The 20,332-nt window shown below is 37.9% G+C and overlaps 1 protein-coding gene across 1 annotated transcript in view; it reads left to right on the top strand.

Annotated features, from left to right (window-relative positions):
* The window catches only part of LOC140540748 (connector enhancer of kinase suppressor of ras 2-like), a 110,290-nt gene that overhangs the window by 51,649 nt on the left and 38,309 nt on the right, over positions 1 to 20,332 (top strand). Inside the window, exons 6-9 of the mRNA XM_072663177.1 lie at positions 2,469 to 2,588; positions 3,160 to 3,219; positions 8,036 to 8,104; positions 17,276 to 17,422. Of these exons, the coding sequence (XP_072519278.1) occupies positions 2,469 to 2,588; positions 3,160 to 3,219; positions 8,036 to 8,104; positions 17,276 to 17,422 (396 nt within the window). The remainder of the gene's footprint in view (positions 1 to 2,468; positions 2,589 to 3,159; positions 3,220 to 8,035; positions 8,105 to 17,275; positions 17,423 to 20,332) is intronic.

Genomic DNA, 20,332 nt, shown 5'->3' with positions numbered 1-20,332 from the left:
TCATTCCTGTCTTTACCTTATGCATCTCTCCGTTTACTTTGACTCAGTAAAAGATGCTAATAGTGCTACCCAAAATTGTCTTGCAACAGTTTACAAGTTATAGATATCTAGTTTTTAAAGCATACAACTCAACACATCATTGAATTGTCATTCTTTCAATTATAGTAATTGAAAGAATTACATATATTACTGCTTTTAGGACCTAATTTCCAACTCTGTATGTTACCTGTACGTTACCTATCCTTTCACTTTTTATACACAATTTAACAGTCACAGTGTCATTTAACAGAGTCACTAGTCTTTAGCATACTTTAAAAACTTTCATTGGGCCTTAGCACAGGCAACAGTTACTACATATGGAAATCCCTCCAACATGAACAAAAGACTAGTTGTCATGGCCGGAGCACGTTGTGCAGTTCAAAACTTGCACCGCTGCACAGAGGTCAGTGGCAAAATCACACAGTGAAATCCGGCAGGTTTAATTCTTCTACTGCGCCCATGTAAACATTAGCAACATTAGCAAGTTTAACTATGATTTTATTGCTTTCCTTAATAAAAATTACACATGATAAGTGGAGCTTTTCAGCAGAAGTTGAACATTTTTTCAGTTGGATACTGCTAATGTTTAGAAATGGGCAGTAGCCTAAGCCATTGTTTACACATGACCATTAGCCATTTAGCACTACTATTCATGCCTTTGCATTAACGTTTGTTACATGCTTTAGATAAAATATATAGAATGTCCTTTTTAAGCTTTAAATGTCTGTGCTTAACCCCTAAAAAAAAGCCTATGGAAAAGAATAGCCCCACCAATTTGTACAGAAGTCCCTATATTTATTGAAAAAAACGCCTTAGTGTGTAATAAGCCTTTCTGTGTAAAGGTGTTAATGTACAATAGCTAATAAATGTTCAAACAGTTATATATATTTATTAGTATTCATGAAAAGTTTTCTGCCTAAACCTGAATTGACCAGTCATATGTTAAAAACAAATCAGAAATCAGATTGGTAACTAATTATTGTTGGTTAGTTATTGTTAGTTACAGTTATTGGTTAGAACATACAGCCTCTGTGGCTGTCGTTGAGGAAAACTGGAAACTACTTTCACCCTGTGAATTTTGGGTTCATATGGAGCCTGTGCTCAAATAATGAAATTTATTATTTGACCCGTAGTTTTGAGAAATTAATTTTCTGTTTGGTAGCTTGAAATGAAATGAAATGATTTGAGACATTCGACTCAGAGAGTCTGTTTTAGTGTGTAAGTGACAGGGAAAGAAATCTGTATAACTACTGCACATGCAAATTCATAAATCAGTGCACAAATGAGTGACAGCATCTAGCTGATAAGTGTCGGCGCAGGCCATTAAACGCTGGTGAAGAGCTGCCGGAGTGTGCCTTTGAAGGGCGTTTACTCGCTACACACTGCAGAGAGCTTTAATCCTGTAATTGCTCATTAAAAATCAGGTCAGATTGGGAGATAATTTCATGCAAGCTTTGTTTCTTGATGATGCAAGTGAGGAAATAAATAAATTAATAGCACTGGGGTTGCAGCTCCATCTCAGAAACAGTTTTTGGCCTAACCCTTTGATTATTTTGAATTTTAAAGGAACTATATCTGTGGCATAAGTATTGAAACCCTACGTGGTTTTATATCTAAAGGTCTTTCAGTTGCTTTGGTTTTCAGAAGCTCTGATATATTTTTGGGGCATCTTGCATGCACAGCGTGTTTAAGGTCTGTTCACACATTTTCTATAATATTGAGAACAGGGGGCATTTTCTAGGGCCATTCTAAAATGGTTGTTTCAGTTTGTGTGTCTCCAGGAAGTCCATGTTGTTGTAGAGATATATCTTGGTTCATTATACTGTAGTAGAGGTGATCCTTTTTTTGCTTCAGATATTTAACAGATGGTTTGATTTGTATCCAGGTTTTGCAGGTATTTTATGGCTTCCAATGGCACTGACAACAACACAACCCCCATCTCAGTTGGCAAGGTTTTCTATACATGAAGTGCAAGGCCTTTTTTACATTATGATCCTGTGATCATAGGAACAGGATTATTTAACAGTGGGAAGCAATACTTAGTTACCACAGACCACCCCCCTCATTTCCAAGTACAAAAGGGCAGCAAACACATTAACTACAAACAACATTTCTTTACTTACATATGACAAGACCCTTATAGCTACTTTGCAAGTTATGCTCTATCAATTGCTGCTTAATGCATTAGGGGCCTACAGTATTTGGAATGCAAACGTTAATCTATGCCCAACAAAAGTAGGACAGCATGTATTGGCAAATGCATTGGTGAGAAAAAGGGTCTTGCACAGAGCTAGTCTGGGCATGCCATGTAAAGCTGGACTTCCATCACATATGTGTGACATATGGTGTTATTTTAACCCTGGGATAATCTGTTAAATTATCTCTCCTCTTTCTGTTTTTTTTTTCTCTCACTTTCCTTTCTCTGGCAGTGTAAAACATTGTCTGGAATATGCGACCACATCATCTCATTGTCTTCAGACTCTTTAGTGTCCCAGTCGGCTCACTTGGAGGTGGTGCACCTGACCAATATAATGCCCAGCGAAGGCTTGGTATGTAAGAATCACCTTTAATCTCAAATGCTGCTTGAATTCCCTGCAACACAACATTCTAAAAGAACTTCAATTAAATACGCTATGGAAATATGACATGCCAACAAACTTATTGAAAGCTTTGACACCAGTAGACACTTTTAATGCCTTATTTTTTCACATTTGTGAGAACTATATAAGAAAGAGACCTATGTAAGACTATATAAAGCTTACTAAACAAATACAACAAATTAATGAAAATATGACCAATGCAATTAATCACAATAAAATAAAATGAGAGTAATAGTGGTTATTTTAACTGTTGGAGAGCCCTATTGAATATGCTAATAATACCATTTTAATACAATAGTTATATATTGCAATAAAATTATTATGTAGAATTCTATTTGCTTATATATAGATTCTATATAGATACAGGTTATATATATATATATATCATTTGAATATAATAAAATGTGTTATACAAATGTGTTGGGAATAGGTAAAACTTGTTCACAGGACTGATCTTGCATTTTGTGTAACACCACTTTCATCCTCTCTCCCCCCCTACCAATGCAACTGCCATCTCCAGGGGATGTACATCAAGTCAACATATGACGGGCTTCACGTGATCACGGGCACCACGGAAAACGTAAGTGACTGCATCCCAAACGGCAGGGAGGAAAAGGGGAGCGTTAGCTGTTGACAGCAGCACTCAGCAGGCGGCTCATGAAAGATTAAGCGCAGCCCTCGCAACGACATGTGAGAAAACAACACATGCGGGGCCGAGGGCACGGCAGCACTTCCTCAGACACTTCCGCCAAGCCTCCATCCTCCAGTGCTGCCTCTTCTCGTTTGCACAGACAGAAGGTTTCATGTGTGCCCTTGTTTTTTTGGGTGGGGTAAACTCAGCCCTCATTAAGGCTTCATTGTGATGTGCTCTACTTCACACCCATGTCACATATAGGGAAACATGGGGGGGGGGGGTGACTTTTGACTGTTAAATGCACAGTTGAGGTGAACTGGTGTCCACTATAAGCCTGGTCTTCCAAGCAGAAAATTGGGATAAATATAAATAAACCAGTAGCAGGGAAGCTAGTCATGTGTTGTTAAACAGATGTGTTGTTCTTCATTCAAAGAGATGTTCCAAGAGCTGAGAACAGAGATATTACAAAAGGAGGAGACAGCTTGCTGGTAAAAAAAAAAATTGGAAAGCGGCTGTATTATGAGAAATAATAACAAAATTCAATGAGAGAACAATAAAAATAAAAGTTATCTGGCTAGGCTAATCGCTTGCTAATCACTAATGACATCATATTCATCTTATGCAACATGCTAATGTACAGTTTAGGCTAACCCAAGTTCATAATGTTTGCAAGTGTGGATTCCAGCTCAAAATGCCAGGTTAAACGAGAATCTGTGTATGTTGTGGAACAGATATTAGCCTGTTTTGAGTCCAGTGCCATTACTGCTTCTTCCTCAAGGCCATTCAAGTAGACACTGATGTCAAGTCTATTTCTGGAATAGTCAGAGACAAACATGCCTTCAGCCAGCTCTCTGATATAGGCCTAACCACATCAGTGAACCCTGACTGTGCCATAGACTGAGGTCATGCTGCAACGTCACATGGCCGGCTGACCCTCCATGGTCTGGCTTGGCATGTGTCCTTTTGCTTAGCTTACTGTCTAGTTCCCCCCACATTCAGCTTCCATTAATATGCCCTCATGAGCCAGATGGGGCCTGCCAGGGACAGGTGCTGCCACACATCCGTGGCTGGCTGGCTGGCATGCAGTGGGCACAGCCAGGGAAGAGTTCCAGCCCTGCGATGGCAGTGCTGCTGCCAAGGAAGCGTGCAAGGCTTTCATGGGTATTATAATGGGCCTGGTGGGTGGGTGGGTAAGCGCATGTGTGTAAAGCCTGATGGCATTGCTTGTGAGAGGAGACTGGAATAGAGGGCCTGGCACCCTTGCTGGCACCGCCGGAGCTGTCTCTTTAGGCCGACAGTTTAATCGGCACAGCAAGGCTGGCGTGAGGAGATTAGTGTAAATGCACGCTGGTTACCTTTTAATGGAGGGGCAGGGCCATTATAGGAGGAGAGGATGCTATTGGGAAGCAGTGAATTGGGCCACATCATAAATGAACCATGAATTTAAAAGCTGTCTCCGCCAGTAAAAGTCTTGAGACACGATGCACCATGCGGCTGAAAATTGTTGTTTTAAAGGAATATTTAACCAAACGTTCTTGCCATGAATGAAAACCTGGATAGCCCAATAGCATTATGCTATGTATCTGGTCCCTACTGACCAAGTGCAAAGTCTAATGTCATATACTGTGAACTGTAGGCAGATACCAGTGCTCAGATGCATAATGTAGTGGTCCTTTGCTTAAACTAAAATTGTACTAAAATGTGCTGATTGTTATGCTAATTAGCACTGTGAAAATTAGCTCAGGCTAACTGACCCTCTAATGTTCTAATGTACAGTGAATTGTTAACAAATACTACTTTGCAGATGCTTGGTGTAGTGTTAGTTTTTTGTGTTTCTATTTAAAGAATATTTTATCAAATCAGCTAATCATGAGTTAAAATTAGTAGAAGCAAGTTAGCCTTGTGGAATTTAGCTAAAGGTAACTGCTCCCTACTGTGCCAGTGCTAATATACAGTGAGCCACATACAGTGAACTGTAAGCAGATAGTAAAAAGGGGTAAAAGGTAGGCTGTTCTCCTATTAAAGCAATATATGTAAAAACATACTCGAGTCAGTTAGCACTATAAAAATTAGCCCCAAATTGGTCCCTACTAAGCAAGTGCCAGTGGCCCATTCTAGAATTTCGGGTAGATTTTTAAGTTTGGACAGATTTGATTCACTGTCAGCTCTATCATTACATTTAATAGATCGTTAACAGAGATGGCAACAACAAAGTTGACAGTTTCCATCATTTAATGTAACTAGACATCCTCTTCCTTCCAGACATGTCCTGTATTTGGGATGTGTAAAATGCATCTGGTCGGAATTTCACAATAATTTTATTGCTTTGTTTGTGCAGTTGCTACACATTATGTGTGCAAATTTAATGTTGGTCTACATGTGCCTGCATTAATATTGCATTAATGTCCATTAACATAGTTGCATGATTTCAGAGATATTTAACTCCCTCATACTCTTCATATATACACACACACTGCCATGATGCCCATGTGTCCCCAGTGTCCTCTTTTTTGAAAACCAAAATATGGTCACCATACCTAACTACATGTACTAACCTCAAACTAGATGCCGTATGACAGTCCATGGATTGAATATTAGATTCAATCAATATCATAATAACAGGTTGGACCAATAATTACTGTTAATTTATCTTAAAATAATGAAAGAAATATGACATACTGTACTGCCTTCCACATATTCCCTGAGTTAACAGAGTTGACCAACAGAGTTGAAATATGTTTTTTATTACTGTAATTACATATTATACAGAAACATTTATTTAGAAATAAATAAAGACTGTAACTGTTAGAGAGAATAGAGTAAAACAACTAATAAAACATATTTATTATGTTCATTTAATTTAATTTCATGAATCAGGAGGTGAAGACAATAACATGCTGGGCGGCAGTAATTTAGTTTATATCTTGTGTATAAATTGTGCATAAAATATATACACAGAGCATTATTAATAGTAAGAATTTTATATAATTAGTATTATTACTTAAAAACTGATTTAATAAAAAAAATGTTGAGGAAGTTTTTAAGGGGAAGCAAGATGCACCCCTAGTTCTAGAACAGTGTCCTGTACAGTAAGCAGATACCACCGCTCACTTGCATGTCCTGGAGAGGTTTAGTCCTTCTTTCTTCTATTAAAGGAATGTTTTATCATCATGAGTTAAAACGAGTAGAGATCAATTAGCTCATGCTAACTGGTCCCTACTGAGCAAGTGCCAATACTATTGAAGTGTACTGTAAACAGATACTGATGCTCTGATAAGAAGGCTGTGGGCAGGAATCTAGTAGAGAAAGATTGTCCATTGGCTGAATTTATCACCCTTGATTGATTGGTCAGCTAATTGAAGCTGAGTGATCCAGTTGAGTGCGATAGAGCAGTTCCATCTAAACAGCTTGCATCTCCATCCTCCCCGAGGCAGAACGTCCGCCATCAACCCCTCGCTGCTTCTCGCAGCTGAGGCACCACCTCCCGTTGCTATGCAACCCTGTGGTTACCTGGGAGACAAAGCCCAGTGTTCTGGAGTGAAGGGGAGTGAGAGGCACTGAAGAGTTTCACAAGTGGACCACCTCACAGAGACTCATGCTTGCACACACACAACATGAGAATCAGCAAAAATTATACTTTTTTCCAATTTGGGTTTTCCAGTTTTCCCTCAAACCCAGGACCAGATTAAAATTCTCTGGTGCCCACAGGGTCTGCAAACACAACAATCTCTCCATCAACCCAAAACCTACTCCTAACCCTAAACTAAATCTCAACCCAAAACCGAATCCTAACCCTCACTCAGAAAAACTCAAAACAAAAAACAAAAGTCTGATTTTATCTGACCAAATACAACATTTTTTTAGGCTTTTTACACTATATTTTTAATGTGACCTATATCAGTCATTATTCTGACTAGTTCATACTCCTAAACTGTGAAGTTTCAGTTTCATCTTCACTGGTGGTTCCAGTGGCTGACAGGTGGGCTTATCACCTAACATGCATTCAAACCTGCTGTAAAAAGGTCATGTTATTCAGCCACAACCACTTCTTTGGTTTACGTCCTTGGTTTCTTTTTATTTTTTTATTTTTATTTTCCCTTGACATTGCAGCCATGTCCTTCTGTGGTTGCGATTGGCTGTTTTTAAAATATCTTCAAACCAGCACAGCTACTTTTGAGTAGTGATAAAAAATAAGTGAAACAAACTGAACCAAAGGTTAAATTCAGCTTTCTACCAGACAGAGTAGTGGTATCAATGCAGCGCTAATGGTGTTACCCACCCAGAAGTAAGCTGATTGTTATTGTGACATAACACTGATTTGGTGTGTTCATACCGTTTATTGTATATATTCAGAGAATTCAGCAACTTCCCACAAGATTCTCTTAGAAGTGAGCTTTAACACAGTGGGTTTTACATGTTTTGCCAACATACTGGGAAATTAGGCTAGGTTGAAAAGTTAGGTGTAAGGTGTTTCTTCAACATCATGTCTAGAGTATGCTGTTCAGTTTGTAAGCTATTTGTAATGTAATTCACATTTCACAACATTTCACAACATCAGAAAAAGGAATCTGTGTTACATGCAAAGAGTAGCAGTACAGATGTAAACTCATCTTTGAAGTCATTTTCCACTAGAATCCATGGCCAGTTTAGAGTGTGGGTACTGGGAGTACTGATTAACGCTGGTTCAGAATAAGTAGAAAGAAAATATAGGAAATCAGCCTGTGTTCTCTTTAATCTGGCTTCACTCTCTGTTTCTCTCTAGTCCCCTGCTGACCAGTGCAAAAAGATCCACGCTGGGGACGAGGTCATACAGGTCAATCACCAGACTGTGGTGAGTACGACTGTTTGGCCTCTCTCGCTCTCTCTCTAACATCCTTCAACTCCACAAGGCAACTGGACATGATCAGGGACATAAGGATGCTTTTTAGGATGTTTAAGAGTAATTTTACACAGCATGTAAATTATGTATATGGTGAGGTCACAGGTATATTCCAAATATTTAACTCTTTTCCATTTCCATTCAGTAGCATAGTCTGGATCATTTTGTTATCAAACAGACATTACAGTATGTCTAAGTGGATAGATGATTGTCCTCATTATATACATAGTACATTTTGACACAATGCATTTAAGATTTCAGAAAAGAACTGACAAACAGTTATTCAGCGTGCATCAGGATGGATAAAACCTATCAAGGGTATGCATTGACATCATATTCCTATTGAAACATGCCCCTTTTAGTCGACGGAGTAGCAACACATTCTGCTGCAGGTTGCATTTATTAAAAACATGAATGAAAAGTAATTATCTGCGAAAGTCAAAGGAAGCTGGACTTGACAGCAATTTATCCAAATGACTAAAGAACCAGTGGTCCATGGACAGTGATGTGTAGCCAGGAATGTTCAGTAATGTCCAGAGGCTCAACTCTCACATGTTTAGAGAATAGAAACCTCATATTTGAGGGCACAGAGTTGAGTGAATAGTCATATGAGTGTTTTTCGACTATTTTCAGGCATATTTAGCAGACTGGTTTGCAACTACAATGAGTTCCTACAGATTTCTGTTTCTGCACATTTGGAGCATTTTTTTTTCTTTCTTTTTCCTTTAGATTGCAGCAATCTATAAAAGGATAGCTTAGAATTCTTGCTGAATCTGGTTCTAAAGTCAGTCTCACAACAGCTTTCTCCTATTCTTGAAGTTTTTGTGGTTTAGCAGCATTCACACTGAATGCTAATGTTCGCTAACGATCATGTGCATATCCTCTATACCACACAGTCAACAACTGTAAAGCCTCTGTGAATTAGAAACAAGGAGCAGCATATTCTTTACAATGGGTGGATGTAAAGAGCTCACTGAGTTCCAGCATAATACTGTGATAGAATGCCACCATTGCCAGTCAGGTGGTGATATTTCTTTTCTCCTAGATATTCCTCTATGTGAGTGGTGTTATTGAAAAGTGGAAGCATTTAGGAACCACAGCAACTCAGCCATGAAGTGGCAGACCATGTACAGTTACAGAGTGGGGTCGTCGGGTGCTGTTGAGCATAGGGCATAAAGGTCATCAACGCTCTGCAGAGTTTCAGACCTAATCAGACCAAATCCTTATTAAGGCCTATGGATTTAGAATGGGATGTAATAAAAGCTCCTGTAGGTTTAATGTGTAGGTGTCCCAATACTTTTGTCCATGTATTTCTCACACTAAAACATGTTTTATACTTTTATCATATTCCTTTACCAGAATTGCCACAAACAGTCTTTGTGCAATCATAATTATCAGTGGAATAATATACATTCAGTCAATAGAATTATGCAAAATGTCATGTTTTAAAAGGTTCAAAGATCTGATAATATACCTACTACAGTCTGTAAAAGGGAAATATAAAATATTTGAACTATACATAAAATTATCTGAACTTATTTATGGGTTAAAATACTTGAATATTGGATTACTGTTTTCAGTTATATGTATGTCAGAACAATCATGCAGTGAAATGCTTGTTGTGAAGCCCAGGTAATTACTCTAGAGCAGGATAGCACTAAATACACTAAATGTAATATGTAAAACTATACTAAAAACACTAAAGCAGTATTTCATTGAATGCCCCCTTGTGTCTTGTTAAATACATCTAGTGTTAGCTAAGCTGGCAAGCAAACACTAATTAGTAGGGATGTAAGAAAATATTAATATATAAGAGTGTCACAATACATGTTTTTCAATACTGTATCAATTCTCAAAAGCACATTTTCGATTTTTAGTTAATACAGTGGCTTTATACCCATATTGAACTTTTTCACATTTTGTCACCTTACAACCACAAACTTAAATGTATTTTATTGAGATTTTTAAGTGATAGACCAACACAAATTAGCACATCATTGTGAAGTGTTAATCAAATAAAAATCTAAAAAGTGTGGCATGCAAAAGTTACAAATGTATTAGTTAATAGAGTTCAGCTGTGTGTAATTTAATCTCAGCATAAATAAACCTGTTTTGTGAAGGCCTCCGTGGTTTGTTAGAGAACACTAGTGTGGAGAAGTCTAAAGCAGGGCTAGGTTATAGAAGCATATCCCAAGACATGGCCGTCCACCCAACTGACAGATCGAGCAAGGAGAGCACTGGTCAGAGAAGCAGCTAAGAGGCCCATGGTCACTCCTCTTAGGTGAAAGAATCTGTCCACAGGATTAACTTTAAGTCAAGCACTCCACAAATCTGGCCTCTATGGAAGAGTGGCAAGAAGAAAACCATTGTTGAAAGAAAGACATAAGAAGGGCTGTTTGCAGTTGCCACAAGCCATGTAGGAGACACAGCAAACATGTGGTAGAAAGTGATGAGACCAAAGTTGAACCTTTTAGCCTAAATGCAAAATGCTATGTGTGGTGGAAAAGTAACACTGCTCATCACCCTGAACGCACCATCCCCACTGTGAAACATGGTGGTGGCAGCATCATGCTGTGGGAATGCTTTTCTTCGGCAGTGACAGGGAAGCTGATCAGGGTTGATGGGAAGATGGATGGAGCTAAATACAGGGCAATCCTGGAAAAAACCTGTTGGAGGCTGCAAAAGACTTGAGACTGGTGAGGAGATTTACCTTCCAGCAAGACAACGACCCTAAACATACAGCCAGAGCCACAGTGTAATGGTTTAGATCGAAGAATATCCATGTGTTAGAATGGACCAGTCAAAGTCCTGACCTAGATTCCATTGATAATTTGTGGCAAAACATTGCCATTGTGATTGCTGTTCACAGACGCTCTTCATCCAACTTGGCTGAGCTTGAGCTATTTTGCAAAGAAGAATGGACAAAAAATCTCTGTAGATGCGCAAAGCTGGTAGAGACATGCCCAAAAAGACGTGCAGCTGTATTTGCATTCAAAGGTGGCTCTACAAAGTATTGTTATACTATTTAAATTATTTTGCATGTCACACCTTTTTAGATTTTTATTTGATTAAAATAATTTTCATTTCTCTTCACAATTACATGCTACTTTGTGTTGGTCTATCACTTAAATCTCAATACAATACATTTAACCGTTATTGTGGTTATAAGGTGACAACATGTGAAAAGGTCTTATGTAATACTTGTGCCTAAACCCTGACCATCATCAGATCCCACTGTTCTGAAAGTACTCTTCACTTCTTTATCCTCAGCCTGGGAACATTAGTTCTCAACTGTTGTATCAATATGTTAATTTTTCCTTGGTTTCTTTTGTAACCAGTGCAGCTTAGCACAAGGCCAATTATATTGATTTCACCTGAAAATGGGCCCACTTCAAGTGCAGGCTTGTTTGAGGAGTCCAAAATCATTTAAATGCAAATTTCCCAATAAATGGTTCAATTTTATCCTTGAATTAGTTGTTATTGTTTGAATTTGTTTAGCCGGTAAACACACACACACACACACACCGGCTATCTCTAAAGGACAGGGACCATGGATGCATCTGTATTCATGAATCTCATCCCCTTTAACAATTAGTACGGCCCTAAATACATGATAATACTGTGCATCCTTTACTATTCTAGCCTGTTAGCATTCTGGTGCCGCTTAGCTGTCTTGTTGAGGGAGGTACAAGGCATAAAGCAGGACGTTTCAGCACCATGGAGCATAGATGATTGATGTGTGTGTGTGTGTGTGTGTGTGTGTGTGTGTGTGTGTGTGTGTGTGTGTGTGTGCGCGCGCGTGTGCCTTTGGGATAAGGTGAAGGGATGACAGAACATGATGTTATTGCACTCGCACTACTTCATCTTCAAACCAGCTATTAGGCTATTATCACTGCTGTGGAGTGCTGTGGAACGCCTCCAGCTCCTCTCCACAGGTGGGTTGAGTCTAGGCCCTCTCTCTGCTGTTTCTTTGATCACTTCAGTCTATCCTTTTTTATTACACTGAAGTTAGACCACCAACCTCGAACCAAATCTTAATCTCATTTATTATGAGAAATATAGCCAACTTGACTCAGAATACTGTGAAGGGGACGTTCCACCAGTACCATGTTACCATTGTTCTTTACTGCATGATGTACAGGATATTGCTTCCCAGTCCAGATCAAGTTAGCTAAATAAAAAAAAACAATGGTGGAGATTCCACAGCTGTTTTTTTAGACCTGCCTGGCCTGACCTAAAGGTGCTCTATTCAATACTTTAAACATTATTATAGCAGCAAACGACTAATTTCAAGAGCCAGGCTAAGCAGGGTTGGAGCATGTTAGCTGTGATGCTAACAGCCGGACTCAGCAGGGTAGAGGGGGTTAGCTGCGATGCTGACAGCTGCATAGACCTGTAGATGTGTTGACAAAAACAAGACAGTCTGCCTAAACATCGCTGCAGACTAGGTACATACCTTAATGTAAAACATTTACATTGAAGGCATTTAGCAGACACTCCTATCCAGAGCAACTTACAAAAGTGCTTGGTTGTTTACTCAGAAAATACCCTTAGCTAGTTTGAATAGACTAGATTTCAAAGATACCTCTTAAGCCTAGACACTACTAAACACAAATCAATATGGAGAACATAATACTTGACACTACACTTCGTCCAAGTACTCTCAGAGGAGGTGGGTCTTCAGTCTGAGTTTGAAGACAGCGGGTGACTCTGCCATTCGAACACCCAGGGGAAGTTCGTTCCACCACTTCAGAAAAAAGCCTGGATGCTTATCTTTTATGGATCTTAAAGGATGGTGGGTCAAGCCGAGCTATACTGGAAGCTCAAAGGGCTCTTGGTACTGAAGTATTGAGGGGCTGGTCCGTTCTTGGTTTTGTAAGTTAGTATCAGTGTTTTGAATCTGATGTGGGCAGTTACAGGAAGCCAGTGAAGAGAACGCAGCAGTGGAGTGACATGGCTGAATTTAGAAACTTTGAAGACGACCTGTGCTGCTGCATTCTGGTTATGTCGCAGGGGCCTGATGGTGCGCAAAAGGAGACCAGCCAGAAGAGAGTTGCAGTAATCAATTCTTGAAGTGACAAGAGACTGAACAAGCACTTGGGTGGCACTGGATGTACAGCATCTCTGTCTTGCTGGGGTTGAGTCTAAGGTGGTGAGCTACCATCCAAGAAGAGACGTCAGTGAGACATGCCGAGATGCGTCAGGAGGTGGGAAAGAAAGGATGAGCTGAGTGTCATCGATGTAACAGTGGTAAAATAATCCATGGGAGGATATTACTTTACCAAGAGAGCCAGTATAGAGTGAGAACAGAGGGGACCAAGCACTGAGCCTTGTGGAACGCCAGTGGAGAGAATGTGTCCTCCTGCCATGTTACCTGGTATACGCATTCATGCAGGTATGATGCAAGCCATCGCCATGCAGAGCTTGTAATTCCAAGGCTGGCGAAGTCAGAAGGAGGAGGATCTTTTGTGGTGCAGTACAAATAAACATTCCTAAATGGTCACTAGATGAATAAGAGATTTTAATTTTCAGTTTTTTTTTACTGTACTGGTTGAGATATAAGCAATTTCTTTTAGAAGACAGAATGTGTGCTTTATCTTGTTGGTTATATAGAAAGCTAAACAAATTTTTCACCACATACAATTTGGTTTGATGTTATTTTCTTTCTATCTATTAAGCATAAGACATTGTTTTGTGTTTCTAATAAGGTAAAGAAAAGACATGATATATGATCATATAATACATGTCTGTCATTTTTATTAATAGAGTTTTGCATAGAAACAAAAGCTTTAGATCTTAAAATGTAAAAGGAAAAATAAATTAGTTTAAATAAATATATAGAATAAATAATAATAGTATAATAATATATGCATGTACTTTTTTTCTAGGCAGACAGCAACTAGCTCTAATAGTCATGCTTTACCACTCCTAATAGGTACAATTCCTGAAAAGTCTTTCCCTAGTGAAAAAATAGTAGTTATACTAGTAGAGTATAGTACTGCTTAAGTATACTTCTGCTTAAGTATTTAAATCCATATTGTACATACACTTAAAGTGAAATTAAAACACATTTAAAAGTATTACAACTTTTGGGATTACAGTATACTTACAGTATCATTATAAGTTTACATACACAATACATAATACAGTATGCCTACATACTTTTATGTGACATTTTTTTGTGTATGTTAAGCGAATTACTGTCGTTGTCTTTAATACACTTTCCAAAAATGTACAAAGGTCTATTTCAACTCTTTTTAAAAAGTATATTAAACTAGATTAAACAAATTTTAACTAAAATATACTTCATACTAATGTATTCATGCCAATATATGTATTATGTTTGTGTTAAATGTGATCAAAGTTTACTGGCAAGCATTTAATGAAAGCATAATATTAATGTATTTTAACATATTTTAAATAGTACATACATTTCTTTTTACTAGAGTTGCTGCAGTCAGTCTATGCTATTTTAAATACCTAATGTATAGATTTAAAATTTCTTGCTGTTGGACTGTTGTGTGACTGACTAGCAGCTGATCATGCTGTTTAGATGACCTACTGGCCTCTGTCTGAACTCTAGAGTTCAGACTGGCCCCTCATGGATGTGTTTTTGCAAGTTGCCCTTACTGACACGATCACTTCCCTAATGCCAAGGTCAGAGCAAAGCAATGACTGTCATGGCCTGAAGTCAAGTAAAACCTTCTCAATTCACTGATGAGACATCCTGCCTCACATAGCTAAAGCACTCTGAAAGCACTGAAAAAGAAGCAAAAAGAAAATGTATTTTAAATATATATTTTAAATATAATATATATATTTTAAATATATATATAACAAAAAGATATATGCATCCCAATGCCAGTCCTGCCACTGCAGTTTTATATTTTATAAATCACATGAATACCTACAGATTTTTTTGTTTAATCAGGTGACCCTGAGCATTAAAAACATCAAATGGAGACATGTACACATAGGCTGTATGTGATGAAAAACAGCTTAATTAATTATTAAGTGTTTTTAGCATAAAGATTTAGGTGGACGCAGGCTTTGAAGTGTTTGATGTAGGTGTGTGCTCAAATGCTTTGATGAAATGCACCTTATTTCGGGATGACCTAGAAAGCCACAAACATGATGATACATCATAGGAACAGTTGGACTCTGTCAGTTCAGTCTTCTGTCTGACTGGGCATTGGTCTGGGGTTTGAGCTGCTCCATCTGCCTCTTTGTCATGTGTGACATGTGTTTGGCTGAATTAGGTAAGTGGCATATTTATTTAAAATGTGGCTGTCCTGAAAGAGATGCATCATCTTATGGCTAGATAAAGGGCTTTTATGTTAGCTGTTGATGCAGAAAGGAATCCATATCCCGATATTGGACTGTGCACTCATTGGCACAACCCTTTCTATTGAAAGTTGTAAACACAGGCTCTTTATATAATCAAACAAAATTAATTTCAGCTAATTTCTTAATATAAAAAGTCATAATATAAGATAATGTAACAGTAATACCGTATCCCACAGTGTTTAAAAATGTCTCTCAAAATGTGGATGGTTTTTCAAAATGTAAAAAAAAAAGTGAGAATTCTCAAAGTTCATTTGAAAGTGAGAATCTAGCAAACCTGGATGTCAAATGTGCCTAAAAAACACTCTAAAGACCATACCCTCGATTCTGTGCTCTCATGTATGCTGCCTTATCCTGAAACGTGTTATTTGATCCTCAGTTAGCTGGAATACGGACTGTGCTTTGGTGTTCAATGTGCCTTTCTGTTACTCCCAGCACCAGTCGCTCGACTTCACTCTCAGTTTTTATTCTCAACACTTGTGTCGGGAGCTCAGCAGTTAGTCAACAGAAGCTGAACTGAGCTATCTGACACTCAATGGAGCTGTAGCTGAGCTAGCTCAGCAAAGGCTACAGATCCAAAACTTTGGAGTAAAAATGTAGTAAGTCTGAACAATACAAGTGTGCTTTCTGTCAGCCAGACTTACAGAAATTGTTCTGTAGTGAACAAACTGTTCTTCTGCTAACAAAGCAAATGCTAACCAGTTTCTCTCTCCTGGTTCAGAGCAGTTTAACATGTGCAGTTGTTGTCAGACTGACTGTTTAACACTTATTGAATGACAAATTGAAAATTGCACTTGTCCACTTACCAGTTATAGTACTTAGTTTACTTATATTAGATCCTTACAGTTTTAATATAAGGCATGTTGAGGTGGTACAACGTAAATGTTGAACCCTTTGCTCTACCTGCACAACTAACAGCCACGGTAATACTTTAAATAACTGTGGTTATTTGAACAGTATGATGGTATGAAAAAACTGGACACCACCCAACCCTAGTTTATACAATGTTTGGACACTCAAAGCATTGCAAAGGCTCAGACTTTGATTGCTGACATCCCTTAAGCCTGATTTCCTAAACATATTTGTAAACTGTCAGCTAAATCAAATTTCCATATAAATTGTCTGACTTTTTCTGACTCTCAAACCTTGTGCTAAAGCTCATAACCATGGGCTCCTTTAAACAACTGTCTAATGATCTCAGAAGGAAAGTAATCAATGTTCACAAAGTAAAGGAAGGCTGTGAGGAGATATCCAAGCATGACCTGCTTGTGGGTTCTACAATGGTATTAAGAAAAAGCAGTTCAGGGGAACTGTGGAGGTCAAGGTGGCATCTCTGCTCATATTCTGATATGACAAGAAAATCAAAACCCCTCCATCACTGCAAGAACCTGCCTGAAAGTTAAAAGGGTGATGAACAGTTATATTGTGCAGTGGTCAATCTCTTTTTAAGGTGTAGAATCATGAATGCTGATCTTATCTGAGATAAGTGAGGCCTGAAATTCCTTACTTGTTCGTCTGGGTTCTTTTGTGACTTCCTGGATGAAATTAGGTGATTGTCCACTGAGAACACTTATCATTGTTCCATTTTTTTTTTTCATTTAAAGATAATGACCCTCTGCTTAAATTATTTTACTTTGGTTAACAAGTTTGTTTGAATATCAGTACAAATCAGAAGATGCACTGTAAAAAAAATATCCTATGTCCACACCTGACATGAACAGTTATTTTGATTCGAACAAACATTTCACACTCTGATCCTTTGTCTCTATGCTTCCTTAGGTGGGCTGGCAGCTGAAGAACCTGGTTAACGCATTACGTGAGGATCCTAATGGTGTTATTCTCACCTTGAAGAAGAGGCCTCAGAACACTTTGACCTCTACCCCTGCCCTGCTGAAGAATGTGCGTTGGAAGCCTCTTGCTCTCCAGGTAACCAGTTTCTTCTTCCTAAATGTCCAGTATCCATTATGCCTTCTAGCTATTATATATTTTTTCCACTAAGTTTCAATGCCTAAGGCACTGTACTGAAATTATTTGGTGTGTGCTAAGGCTAAAGTGGATGCATGTTCATTATGAATGTACATTCAATCTACAATCTAGCGAAAATTCATCCAAGAACGTTGTTGAGCCTGAAACTGCTGCAAAGGATGGATAAACTTCCTTTTAATACCAGTGATTTCAAAAGAAACTTTGGATAAGCAATTGTCTATAAATGTTTGGACAGCTGGAAACAGGACAAGGAATTACATGTGGTTTCATAATCCAGCAGTGAAAGCACAGTTGAAAAGAGCATTATGAATAGGGATTATTTGAGAGTTCTGATGGTGAAAACACAGTTTCATTCTAAGCAAATCCTCTTAGATTGACAGAGTAAAAGTCTCCCTTGATTCACCCACTGATCTCATTGTTTCTCTGTGAAGCTGCTCGAGGTGGTTTGAGAGACATTTAGCATTTGACAATAAAACAATTTTCATTTTTATAGATATAAAGGAAGGTTACAGCTGCTGCAATTGTAACCTCAACTCAAAGAACATGAATTAGAATGTTTACAGAGTAATTGTCAAAGCCCAAATCCATGCTATGTAAAATGCAGGGAAAAATGAACAGAATAAATATGAACTCACACTCATCCAAAGTGAGAAAAACATATTGCAAGATAGCACATGAAAGCATCAAGATTATTTTTTATACATGCAAATATTTTGGTGGTATTTTGGATTTTTTTTTTGTAAGTACAACACCCTATACAGTATAATTATATTTAGTGCTTAATGATCAATGACCTTATACAATATAATCATATTCAGTCATCACTGATCAATGACTCTATACAATATAATCATATTCAGTGACGAACAGGATAAACAGAAATTTTAATTCCTAGCCAAAAACTCAAGACATACCAAGATGAAACCTAGATCTTTGCCTTTTATTTATACTTTTGAATAAACATACTACTAAGAAATATACTTTTATTATTATATATATATTAACATAAAAAACAACAAAACTGAGCTGGCAATAAATGAATATTTATTATTATCAATATTAATAGTTAATAGTATTAAATATTATGTTATTTTGATTTTGAGTGTAGCATGATTGTAGGAACCAGATAGGTAGCTTTGAGCATCCTGGAATTTTCAGCACAGTCTCTAGAGTTAACTATTATTAAATAATAATAATCCAAATCTGTACTCTATAGAAGATTATTTTTCAACGGTAGTTTCTGCATCTTTAATTAAGTCTAATTCATGTTTCTGGAGTGTTCATCATTTTGTTTTAATTCTGGAGAAAGATTTTGCATACTTCTCATCTGAAGAATGTTTTGTGAATTGATCTTGTAAAAACCATGCCACAAATAATTGGGGCTGTTTTGAGTACTGCCCAGTATTGATGTAGTTTTCCCAAAAAAATCTTGGTGAGTGTGTGTATATATATATATATATATATATATATATATATATATATATATATATATATACTATAGCAGAACAGACATTGCGGTTGGTGTTGAAAGGGCCATATGACTAGAAGCCCACAGCTTGGGGAGCCCTGGATTGCACGGCTGCTATTTTTAGAAGTGCATTAGTCTAATTCATTTTCATGCAACATGCTCGCCTTGATGTCAGTGAGCTCCCTCTCCTGCTCGCTCCCTTGTCCGTTCTCTCTCTCACTTATTCCATTTCTTCCACTAAAAATCCATGAGTGTATGGATTATTAAATGCCCTTTGTTCATGGCATTTACAATTTAATCTGTGCCTCCTCTCAACGGAGAGAATCCTCAGAGAGGTGAGCAGTTTGGCTTTGGGCATGAGGGGTTACAGGATTCAGGGTACATCTGAAGATTTTCCTGATCAACTTTGTCAGCTAGCTGCTATGCGCGTGTGTATGTGACTACATACAGATACTTTCGAACATATCATGGCCTCTACAGATGGTTGCTAAGCTAGGCTGTGACTATGCTAATGAGTTGGTTGAGTTGTTGCTATGTAGTTGCTAAGGTGTTGATGTACTTTAACTGTTGGTTGCTATGGTATTGTACAGTGTGTATATAATGTGTGTATAGTCTATGTATTGTATAAGTTAAGGTGCAAATATTTAGTATTTCTTTAGTATTTTCTTTTTTACTACCGTGAGGAACAACGCAACAACGCACCTCACCTTTACACCTGTGTAATGTGATGTGACAATAAACATGATTTGATTTGACATTGCTAAGTGGTTGCTATGGTGGTTGCTATGGTTTTGTAAGATGGTTGGCAAGGTGTTGCTAGGTTCTTACTATGGTGGTTGGTAAGCTGTTGCTATGTTTATGTTAATACTTTTGCCTAAATGTTGGAGTCCAAAAACATGTGGCAAAATGGTGAAATGTGAATGCCTTTGGCTAATAGAGCTGTGTCCACAAATCTCTGGCTAAAATGTGGGGTGCTAAAACATTTGCCCAAAATGTCCTTTTTCCAAAAGCTCAGACAGACAGCACAGACAGTGCTGGAGAGCAATGGAGAGAAAGAGGGCTCACGACTCAGTTTTTTTGAGTGTGTTCAGTTCAGCAAATATACCACCCGAAAGCTGGTGTCCTGTAGGGAACAATGTAACCACTAATAATGCATGTGCAGTTGCGGATGCATTACAGTAGTGCATCCTATGTAATTACACAAATGCTCCTCAACAGAGAGACTATGCTGTTTCAGCTACTGACATACACTTTTTACACTTTTTGACTAATTAAATGAGTCAAAAGAAGTTGCTACTTGTATATTTACTATCTGTACTACTGTAAATAGGAGTAGTACAAGAGTAAATAAGTTTACATCTGTAAGAGTAAATACATCCCAC

The sequence above is a fragment of the Salminus brasiliensis genome, chromosome 19 (genome assembly GCF_030463535.1).
Source record: "Salminus brasiliensis chromosome 19, fSalBra1.hap2, whole genome shotgun sequence".
NCBI classification, from domain to species: domain Eukaryota; kingdom Metazoa; phylum Chordata; class Actinopteri; order Characiformes; family Bryconidae; genus Salminus; species Salminus brasiliensis.
The sequence above is the reverse complement of the archived record's forward strand: the minus strand, read 5'-3'. Positions and strand labels throughout refer to the sequence as shown.